Source organism: Petaurus breviceps, unplaced genomic scaffold (genome assembly GCF_028583685.1).
Source record: "Petaurus breviceps papuanus isolate PSGF00001 unplaced genomic scaffold, PetGlider_PUasm1.0 38, whole genome shotgun sequence".
Lineage (NCBI taxonomy): Eukaryota > Metazoa > Chordata > Mammalia > Diprotodontia > Petauridae > Petaurus > Petaurus breviceps.
The window spans coordinates 49,237,373-49,249,582 of NW_027186304.1; the positions used below are offsets into that span (position 1 = coordinate 49,237,373).

General features: G+C 37.0%; 1 protein-coding gene across 1 annotated transcript in view; it reads left to right on the plus strand.

Annotated features, from left to right (window-relative positions):
• The window catches only part of RNF125 (ring finger protein 125), a 45,619-nt gene extending 39,105 nt beyond the window's left edge, over nt 1-6,514 (plus strand). Inside the window, exons 5-6 of the mRNA XM_069099865.1 lie at nt 1,033-1,140; nt 3,997-6,514. Coding sequence (XP_068955966.1) covers nt 1,033-1,140; nt 3,997-4,083 — 195 coding nt within the window. The 3' untranslated portion in view covers nt 4,084-6,514. The remainder of the gene's footprint in view (nt 1-1,032; nt 1,141-3,996) is intronic.
• Nucleotides 6,515-12,210: the final 5,696 nt, after the last annotated feature.

Here is a 12,210-nt window from a genome sequence, read left to right on the forward strand (position 1 = left end):
GGGGGGGGGGGGGGGGGGGGGGGGGGGGGACAAAATGTGAAATTCAAGGAATTGTGGAATTGAATCCTGTAAACTAAAAGGAAACAAACAAATTAATAAATTAAAGTTTAAAAAAAAATGAGGAGCAGACGGTCTTCATATTTACCTGGAGAGGCTTATGCAAACTGATGCTGAGTGAGAAGAGTAGAACCAGGAGAAATTTGTACACAGTTACAGACACAATGTATGTGTGATGACATACTTTGATAGACTGGACTCTTCTCAGCAATGCAGTGATATAAGTCAATCCCAAAAGACTCATGATGGAGAGAAATATGTGCATCCAGAGAAAGAACTAGAAAGAACTGAGTTTATATCCAGGTGGAAGCAAAATACCTGATCTTTTTCCTTCTCTTGTTTGGTTTTATGTCCTCTTTACCATTTTTCATTCCAGCTGGTACAATCCGTCCTTATAACCTGAGTAATGTATAATGTGAAAGTATTTACAGATCCTATACTTGACTTTATGCTCCCTTGGGGGAGAGGGGAGGGAGGGGGACAAAATGTGAAACTCAAGGAATTGTGGAACTGAATCCTGTAAACTAAAAAATAAAATTAAATTAAAGAAATAAACAAGAAAAAAAATAATAATGACCTGAATTTAGGAAGGGTTTTAAGATTTGCAAAGTCTTTTCCCCACACTCTTCTGAGGTAAGTAGTGGAAATTTTATTATCTCTTTCTTATAGGACACCTAACTATTTTTCTTTAGAATCAGAAAGCCTTTCTGTTATAGTATTTCCAGATATGAACTCTTCACTCTCTCTCCTCTTCACCATCACCTGCTAACTGCCTGTGGTGGGGTAGATTAAGTGTGACATTCATTGAGGCATAGCTGAGATGGACATGCTGTTCTGATATCAAAAATCATAAATAAAGTGATCCCAAAATAGACTCTGAATTAAAGTACATTTTGTTAGACAGTTTCATGTTTCTCTAGCCTAGCACAAATAGCCATCTCATTTCCCAATATTGCTTTCTGTGTTTATTTACAGTTCTGCCCACTTTGTCATTTTATACCTAATGGAGATTCAAGCAACTCCAATGACAGTTTGATCCGGCACCTGCAGATCAGGCACACAATGTTTTATGATGAATTCATTGTAAGTAAATAAACAGCCTCATCTTTACTTTTTCTTAAATTGTTATGGTAATTAAATCTTTTTTTTTTCCAAGTCAGACAAACAAAATTGAGGAAAGGAAATGATATTGAAGTCTTATAAATTAGTATTTACTAGGACCTTATAAAAACATACTTCATCCATTTTAGATATGCCAAATAGTTTAGCTGGGCAAGAGCCTCCCCCCCCCTTTTTTTTTAAGGTTTGCAAAGAGGTTTATAGATTTCCTCATATGTAAAATGGGAATACTCATAGTATCCACTTTACAAGGTTGTTGGGGGATCAAATGAGGTGATATGTAAACTGCTTTATATGCTTTAAATCCTAGTGTAAATGCTGGTTATTATTGTAGATATTATTATCCCATCTTTTTTTTTCTAGTTCCTCATTTTTAATTAAAATTAAATACATGTATTTTTTAAAAAGATTTCCTTCACTTTCCAGTGATTTCCTACTTTTCCTCTACCAATAGAACTCTCCCTCACAACAAAGTATATCTAAACAAAATAAATCAACCTTGGTCATGGCTGACAATATACTATATACCTCGTGCTATAGCCTACCACTTCCTTGGTGAGGGGAGGAAAACCTGTTTCACAAACAGTTCACTGAAGTCAGAATTAGTTCCTGCGTTCCTCAGCTTTTTGTTTTCCTTTTACATTATTGTGGTCATTGTGTAAATTATTGTTCTAGTTTTGTTCACTTTACTCTGTATCAGTTCATACAAGTCTTCCCAAATTTCCCTGAATTCTTTATATTTTTAACTGCATGATAATGTTCCATTAAATTAATATATATTAGTTTGTTCAGCAATTTTCCAGTCAATGGTCACCAGCTGTTTCCAACTCTTCACTTATCATGAAAAATGCTTACAGATATTTTTGTATTTGTGAAACTGTGTTTTCTTCTGGTTGGTCACTCCACTAATGCAGATCATAACCTTTCTGAGCTTTATCAAGACTTCATGAGGTGTAATGACAAAAAGAATTCATTGTTGACAAACTTTCTGGTTCTAAGAGGATAAAATGCATACTCCATCACCAAACCAGCCTATTTAGTCTTTCTGGTAAGAACCTCCAGAACTTGTACTGTTCTGGCAAACCTTGGAATAAATCAAGGTCATTTGCATACCAAGATTAGGCATGGACAGTACCTTCATGAAGGTATAGAACTGTAATGTTAAACAAAATAATTAACCATAATGGACAATGGTTGTTCTCCAAAGCAGAGGGAAAAATTCCTTTCCAACCTAGACACAATTGGAGGTGAAAATAATTCACTGTATGACAGAATCACATTTTAAAAAGGAAAAAAACATATATATGTAGCATTCTAACCCTTCATTTGGGGACAGGTAGGTGGTGCAGTGAACAGAATTCTGGACCTAAAGTCAGGAAGACCTGACTTCAAATCTAGTCTCAAATAATAGCTGTGTGACCCTGAGCAAGTCACATAACCCTATTTGCATCAGTTTCCTCATCTGTAAAATGAGCTGGAGAAGGAAATGGCTTGTGTGTGTGTACTTATGTATAATACAGCACCTACTTTGTGCCAAACACTACTAAGTGCTTTACAAATATTAACTCATTTGATCCTCACAATAACCCAGGGAGGTAGTCACTATTTTACATTTTACAGTTGAAGTAACTGAGGCAAGCAGAGGTTAAGTGACTTGCCCAATGTCACACAACTAGTAATTGTCTTAAGATCTGAACTCAGATCTTCCTGACTCTAAACCCAGATTTCCATCCATTGTACCAGATAGCTGTTAAGGAAAGTACTAAAAGTAGATTTACATTAATTTTTCGAAAGAAAATGTCAATGTAAAATCTATCCTCATAAAATCTCTAAGTTAAAATTTTGGTTATTCCTCCCTTAACATTGTCATTTTAGAGTTTTATCTTTTTCTAGGCTTTTAAATCTACTTACTTTAATTACCCATATATTTTGTAAAAGGAATGGACAACAAGGATGAAATATGGAAGTGTAGTATATCTAAATATTAGGAAGGGATTAAATGGAAAGGTCTGGGATCATGGAAAGAAGTGTGTAATATAAGAGAAAATTGAACAAGACCAATAATTTGTCTCTGTGGGATTGCTGGGAAGAGCATGAAGGACACTTCATTTTGGCACAGAATGCTACAAGGCTGGAAGGGGGTGAGCTCTAGTTAGTCTCCTTGGTTCCAAGGTTCAGAATGTGTGTGTATGAGCGCGTGCGGGCGCTCGTGTACATGAAGGTGTGTATATAGTTATGTAAATATATATGTACATACATACACACATATTTATTACACTCACACACATTTTTTTGTTTGTTTTTTAACTAGAGAAGTAGCAATGGTATAGTGTTTCGGGGACCAGCCTTGGAGTCAGGAAGACCTGCTCTGATGGACCCAAAACATTATTTTGTGTTTTCACTTGTGGATTTCAATTGAAGTCTTTTGGCAGCTGCTGGACGCTAGGCTTCATTCAGTTTGGAGATCACTGCCTTAACAGGATTCAGTTTCAGGTGTGACTCATAATGGAGTGTATGCAGAGCCTGGAAGATTTTTTTCTTTTGAAAGTGTTAACATTAAGGCAACCCAAAATAACATTCAATAGTATAACTGAGAGCTAGCAAATCATGTTCCAGCTTCTGCCTGGTCCCATTGATTTGATAGTGTATATTTGTATGTGGAACCTAGTAAGGTCTTGCTGGCTGCTAATTGGCTTAATAATGATTATACCTGTCACTCTTCACTGACAGTATTCACTGGACAAATTGAATAAATTTAGAATTAAAAGAAAAAGCAGTAGCTATCATTTTGCTTATCTAAAGTATTTTTCTCTTTTTCAGGACTTTAATATATTAGAGGAAGCTCTGATCCGAAGGGTCCTAGACCGGTCACTTTTAGAATATATGAATCATTCCAACAGCACCTAATTCTGCCAGTAGGAGTAACGGTTTTCTATGGATTCCTTTGCACAGTACATTAAGAGGCTGCTTCGACGATAAAAGGGGAATCTTCAGACTTAAAAAAATAAGCACAGATGTAACAAACCTTTAATGTTTGTATGTGTCTGTTATTGTATTTATCTGAAAATTTAAAAACCGCTATCCCTTTGGTGATTTATATCCATATTCTCCTGTTGAGATTTTCTGATACTTAGTAACAATTATCTATATCAACCAGGAGGTTTAGGGTGGGTACCAGTAGAGGGCATGCTTGAGGGAGGAGTTCATGCAGGGAAATCATACAGATTTTGATGGGGAATAGTGCCATAGGTTAATAATAAACTACAAAACCGACAGTAATAAACATCAGATTGCTTTATGTAAAAAGAGAATATGAATCAACAACTTGTTGATATTTAAGAACCCGGAAGTAGTTTCCATTCTTAATATTCTAGCTTCTAAAATACTACTATGAATACATAATTTGATGGAAATGAGGAGAGGAAATATTGTGGTATAGTTGATGATATCCCTTTAACTAAAATGTATGCTGTTACTTAGTATTGTAACAAATACTTTAATAGGAATATATTCTTAATGCTTTTGTTAGTTTTAAAAATATATCTACCACAAGCAGAATATTTTTCAAGTATTGGCAGTTAATTTTAATTATTATTAAGAGATTTCTATAATGTAAATAAGTTTCAAAATATTATGCCCTTACATTTTACATGAAAAATAACCTGTTTGACCATAGAATTTTTTGATGCAAAGCCCTTAAGGGTTGATTTTTCAACTAAAATGGTATATTGAACTATGCAGACAAGCCATTCAACTCCTGAGGGTAAAATTTTATTTGGCTAAGTTTCAGCTCAGTAATTCTAATCAGGAATGGACCTTTCTGTTTATTCCTTCTGTACAAGGGCTATTTATAGTATGTAAACTTAAAGAAAGAAGAAAGGACTATCATTTCTTTAGAGTTCTGGTTATTATTCTCCCAACACCTTTAGACCTAATACATATTTGAAAATATTGGAAGACTGTGTAGGAACTGAAGATTATAAAGAAATGAAATCTGGGAAATCCAAAATCTTTATTTTGGGAAATTAATTTTTCTTTACTAAAGAGCCTAGTTGAGTTTTACAACCTCTGCCTTTCCTTTTAGGTAGAAGTCTTATAAAGATAGATTATAGAAGGAAAAGAAAGGATTCTAAGTCATCCAGAACTGGATAATTAGTTTTAAATCTAATTAGTTTAGGAGAGAACTTGGAAATGATCCCGTTAAACCCCCACTTAGACACAGAAAAGGGACATGACCTGCAAGACCCAGTATTATCTAATATTGATTAGTCTGTTCTCTAAGCTTTAAATTTTCACATCTGTAAAATGGGGATAAACAATACCTTCCCTGCCTACCTCATAAACCATTGGGAGGATCAAATTGAGAGAGTGCATGTGAAGATGGTATAAACTATAAAGCACAATACCGATGCAAACTCGCTAATTCAGACTAGTGGTGAGGTCATCTTCAGATTTAACAAAAATGTTAAAGCTCAAACTTTTGATGACGTGAAAGTTTTAAGAAAAGACCTTATAACGTAAGCAATATATTTAAGCTTAAATATATTGTTTTAAAGCCTCCCACATCTAAATTCTGCCTCAGATCCCCTTTTGTAACATTTTTCCACTGTGATCACAGATTAGGAACTATTTATCAATGAATCTTCTGTATAATGTGAACTCTGATTTAGCAGGGTCCATATTTCTAGAATTTTACACCAAACTAATTACAAACGGGCAATTTGTTAAATCAGTATTAAAGTGACTTAAAAGATGAGAACAACAAAAAATGTCCATTTGTTAACTTAGTACTCTTCCAGCTGCCTGGTGTGCAAGCCAGAAAAGAAGACTCTTCTTAATATGTTTCTTTCAAGCATCAAATTATCCCACCCCTATGTAAAAGTTTTGGATGGGATTAATGTTCTTTGAGATTGTGTCAAACCAGATTGTGGGTTGAAGATATAGGTTGAGTATGAATGAGTGATAGAGACAGGTCTAGAATTTCAGCTTTCCAGGCCTCGTCCAGGTCTACAGATTACACTGCTCTGATGTAAGTGAAACTTACCATCATAGATTCATGAGGCAAGTAAGCTTATTGTTACTGATATTGATGAAAGGTGATGACAATGTGGTCTGTGACTGTAAAGCTAGAGGTGCTAAGAAGTCTTAAGAGATCCACTCTTGTTTCATTCCTCAACAACAAAATCTGTAATTGTCAGAATTTAAAAGTTAACAATTATTGATTTTCTTTTGTAAAGATGTCTTATTATGAGAAACAAAGGATGGCAGGACCATTGCTTTTGTTTAAAGTGTCTATTCATAAATGCTGACCTTCAATAAATGGTCTTCCTAAACCCAACCTGATTTTGTGTTCTTACTCAGAAACACCTACAACATAATTTTCTGTAACTCAAGGTGACCACTATTAGACACCTTATATACATAATAACTCAGTGGACAAGGGTGGGATGGAAAGAGGAGTTAGTAAAGAATGAGCTCAGTCATCTTACCTGAAGATTTGTTGCTTTATTACATGTAGCTATCAAGATTTTCTCCTAACCTCTACAATCTCCCTCTCCCCCCCCCCCCACTTCCTTATAGAATCTGGGATAACACAGCTATTACTTTGAATGTCACATCTTTCTCTTTGATGTTTGGTAGCCTAAAGGAGGGAAGTGTATTTTTCCTCTTTCCCCTAGAATATCTTCATGTTTGTCCTTTATTCTTGAAGACTAGAGACTCAGTTTTCATCTGCTGTTACCAGCATCAAAACTACTTAGAGAAAGAGAGCCTTAAGGGCCCATGCTCATAGAAAGTTAATAAGCATTTATTAAGTTTCTGCTATGTACCAGGACCTTTGCTAATATCCTCTCCCCTCCCACATGCACCATTCATTAGTTTATTATAATTACATAACATTCAAGTTTCCAAGCAATCCTCTTCATTTACATTGTTGAAGTCCTATATGTGTGTGTGTGTATATAATCACTCCATTTACTTCATTCTGCATCAGTTCATATAAGTCTTCTCGTGCTTCTCTGAATTCTTAAATTCATTGCTTCTTATAGTACACAATATCCCATTATATATTCACGTCCTAAAATTTATTTGATCACTCCCCATTTTATGAGCACCTACATTGTTCTTCATTGTTCAAGTTTTGTGCAGCCCCAAGAAGTGAACTGTAATAAGAATGTAAATTTTGAAGATCTTCCCTGCCCCTAGGCTAATGTGCACCTGAAGCCTGGGGTGGGAGGCTTGTTTTTCAGTAGATACTTTTTGATTGGCCAGTGGGTCCAGAAGGTTGTTACATTCTCTGAGCCAGGAGAAGGCTATATAAGCCCTGATGTGTAGCTTTGTCTTGGGACTCACTTTGAGAAGTGTTCTGTGATTTGATCTGAATTCTGGGAAGCCGTTGTTGAGAGTCCCCCGGCTTTGAAAAACCCAGAATGGGGAAACCCAGATGTTGACTGGGTATGGATGTAATGGTTGGACAGTTTGGAAATCTGTCTACTTGATGTTTCTGTCTTGATAATTATGCCTGTATATTTTGAGGTTCAGGGTGCTGACCTTTTTGCCCTGAACAAGGTAAACGTTATATGGTCTGACTGATTAAAGTAAGCTTGTTAACCCATTTTGAGTTGCTTTCCTTTAACAAAGCAGATCCAAGAACCTGTGGTAGCTGCAAACCCTGAGGACGCTTGGGGTGCTTGCTGCTACATGAACATATAAACCTCTCTAAGATCCTTGCAGTATGCTCTGCATACATGTATCTCATTTGATCCTTTAATATTCCCACTACACTGTGAAATGAATGCTTTTATTATTCTAATTTTAAAGTTGAGGGAACTAATCAAACTGATGAGGTACAGGCTCTGGGAACCCCCTTGAGCTCTCCTTAAATCTTTGTCGTACAGGCTCTGGGAACCCCTTTGAACTCTGATTGAATAGTCCCATTTGATGAAACATTTGCATGAGGCCATAAGCCTTTCTTTGTGGCTCTGCCCAAACCATTGTTACTAGCTTGGCCCTCCGTTGTCCATCTACTTCCCACCCTTGAGCCTATGAAAATAACATTAACTCCTCCTGAAGACCCTCCCCAAACTCATTACTGGAGTCTGACCTCTTCTGACTCCTCCTGAAGACCCTCCTCAAACTCCTCCCCTAGACCAACCCTAGATTCCTCCCACAACCTTTCTGTATATAAGACCCCATCTTGCCTCTCCATGTGGTGTGAGAGCACCATAGAATTCTAGCATAGATTTACTCTATGTCAGATGATTCTGGCTGGCTTGTCCAATACAAGCCTTACAGATACTGAGGCTTCATAAGAGTCTACCCATTATGGCGAACTTTTAATAAACTTTCCTTTTCTTTGGCTGAGAGAAGACTTGAGTCAAATTCATTTGACAGGGGGGGTCTCAAGTACCCTTATACCTGATCATTTTATGCTAACCTCTTCAAAAGACATAAATGGCTGAGGGTGGATTAGTATGACCAAAGGATCTTGTAGGTAATCTTTTCTAGCCCTTTGGTTTTTTCTTTTAAATTTATCCATACATTTTATTTTGACACTAAAGCAAATGCTTTTTTAAAAAATTCCATGAGTTTATAAATGAACAGAGTTCCTTTAACTTTGACATTATGATACTAACATTGATCTTCTATTTAACCTGAATCTTGTTGTCTCTTTATTTTTATTGTAGTAGTCAGTATGCATATTTCCCTTTGGATTCAGTTGTCTGCTGTATTACTTTATATACATCTTCCCATGTTCCCCTAAATTCTTTATATTCATTATTCCTTCCTTAACTGAGTAGAAATATTTTATTACATTTATATGCCATAATTTGTTCATCTATTCTGTAATTTTATGGTATATATTTAATTTCCACATTTTTGTCATCATAAGTAATGCTACTAAGAGAAATGATTAATTTTCTGTTACACTACTGTTGAGGTTTGGGGTTTAGGGGTGCTCAAGACACCAAAATACCCGACATGCTGGGTCCTGCCAAATGAATCTCTTCTCTCAGCCAAGAAAAAACAAAGTTTATTAAAGATTTGCCATAATGGGTAGACTCTTAGGGAGCCTGATCCCTATTTGTGACACTTGTATTGACCAGCGGGCCAAAACAATCTGACACAGACTGAGTCTGTGCTAGACTGAATCTCAGCACCTACATGGAGGCAAGATGAATCTTATATACAGAAAGACTGTGGGAAGGATTTAGAGATGGTCTAGCTGAGGGGTTTGGGTAGGGTCTTGAGGAGGGGTCTAAGGAGGATCTGGTAGGGACTAAGGTCAGACCCCAGGAATGGGATTAAGGGTGGGAAATAGCTGAAGAATGACAGACAATGGAGGGGTAGGCTAGTTTAAGGGTAACAGATTCAGGCCTAGAGATAATGAAAGGTTTATGGCCTCAGGCAAATAACCTCATCAAGTGGGAAGATACAAGGAGAACTCAAGGGGATTCCCAGAGCCTATACCCCATCATTAATAACCAAATTAGGATTAAGGATTTTTTTTCCTTTCTATTTTCCTCATTCAAGGACAGTTCTTATAAATTAGTCAGTCTCTAAGGACTGGATTGATGATGAGATTGGCCTAATCCTCCAGGAAGATTCTCCTCAATCTTGGGCAGGACCCCACCCAACTAGGAGAGTTTATTTCTGATTAAAGTGTAAAGAGAATCTTATCTAGGTGAATCGAAGCCTTAAAATCTTTAGGCTCAGGCCCTTGAAAACCTCCTTCATCTTCTACCCCCAATCCCATTTTGTGGGATACAGGGACCCCAAAAATCCCCTACCCAGAAATTAAAAGCCAGAGGTGTCTCCAGGTAAGAACAAATTTTTTTTCAGTTCTTGTGAGAAAAGGGCATCTCTTCCACCAGTGCAGACCAGTGGAATGAGACTGTTACAGAAGATAGAGCAAGAATTTATACCCTAACTCAGTCAAGCCACCTCCCACCACTAGCCCTTGCTCCCATAGGCTGGGAGGCAGATTTGGAAACAGGGTGTAGCAAATCCAAGTGTACATATTCTTATTTGGCAAACGCTAAAGTGACCAAGGGGGAAGAGTCCTAAGAGATTCCTAAAGAGCTTAATGCTGATGTGGCAGTAGTAAAGAAGGGGGAAGGGTGAAACCAAAACTCAGGCCTGTTCCCACAAGAAACCTTACTAGATTTTAGGATATAGGTTGAAAAGTTTTCACCTCTTCCACTCACCATTGTTCCATTTAAATAGAGATGGATTGTTTTTTCTTAGGTGCTTATAGGTGCTGGGAGTACTGGAGGCCTGAGTCTCAAGATCAGGTCACCATCTCAGCAGAAGTAGCTGAAGACTTTTAGTCCATCCCCTCTTTAGGAAGGGTCCACCCATCCATAGATTGTTCACCAATCAGGGTTGATCTCCCCTGTCAAGTATACCCACTTTTTCCAAAATATATTTAAATATTTGATGAGCTCCATGGTCTTTCTCTTTGGTTACCAAGAGAAACCACTGATCATCATTTTATTATTTGATAGTCTAATATTGTTATTGTGTTTGTCCTTTGGTCTCCAAGAGGACCATGACATCAGGGAAAGGATGACATGACTTGCAGTTGATTTGGATTTGAGTGGGGGGGAGGGTCTGTGCAAGGTCACCAGCCTCATTTTCTCCTGAACCTGAATCTCCTGGGTCCAGATTATTAATTACCCAGAAGCCCAGTCTCAGGCTTTTCATCTGTCTCACTACTGTGAACATTTTTGGTCGCATGGAATTTTTTTTGATGTTATTAACCTCCTAGCAGTTGCTTTATCTTAAAAGATTAGAAAATAGGTCCATCTGTACTATAAAGCAGCAGTCCTCAAAACTACTTGGTACTGACTGAGGAATAGAGTAGTGGATCAATGGAATGGACTGGGTACACGAGACTCAGAAGTCAATGATTATAGTAAGTAATCTACTGTTTGATAAACCCAAAGACCCCAGCTTTTGGGATAAGAACTCACTATTTGACAAAAACTACTGGGAAAACTGGAATATAGTATGGCAGAAACTGGGCATAGACCATCATCTAACACCATATACCAAAATCAAGTCTAAATGGGTGCATGATCTAGGGATAAAGACTGATACTCTAAGCAATCTGGGAAAGCAAGGAATAGTTTACCTGTCAGATTTGTGGAGAGGGGAAGACTTTATGACCAAACAAGAATTGGAGAGCATTATAAAATGCAAAATGGATAATTTTGATTATATTAAATTGAAAAGCTTCTATACAAACAAAGCCAATGTAAACCAGAATTAGGAAGTTAGAGGAAGAAATTAAAGATATTTATAAGCATATGAAAAAATGCTCTAAATCACTATTGATTAGAGAAATGCAAATCAAAACAACTCTGAGGTACCACAATCTCACCAGTCAGATTGGCTAAGATGACAAAGCCTAGCCTATTCACTAGCCTAGAAGAACATGTCTAGTAGGTAAATAACAAGGATTTAAGCTCAGATCTTTTGACTACAGATACAGGGTCCTTTCTGTACCAGTTTGGTTCTTCTGATTATTTCAGTACTAATTAATATACAAACAGGTCCCTGATAGCTTCAGCGATAAATATTTCCATGGAAGTAAATCTTGTCTAACTTTCTGCTTAGGAATAGGAAGGATGTTTTCCACCTTAGTATCATCATTCAGAATTTAACACTGAAATTCCCCTAAACCTTTGGGCTTCCTCACCCTGCAATGTTGATCTGCCTTGCTGGCTCCTTTTATCCAATGAATTCATTAGATGGTACAGTAAATAGAAGGCTGAACCTGAAGTCAGCAAGACCTAAGTTCAAATGTAACCTCAGATACTAACTGTGTGACCGTGGGCAAGTCACTTTGCCTCTATTTCCTTCAGTTTCCTAAACTGTAAAATGGGATTAATAATAGCACCCACTTCCAGGGTTGTTGTGAGGATGAAAGGAAATAATAATTGTAGAGCACTTAACACAACGCCTGGAACGTGATAGGCACTTCATAAATGTTTCATCCCTTTTCTTGGTTCCTCCTAGGGCCCTTATTTT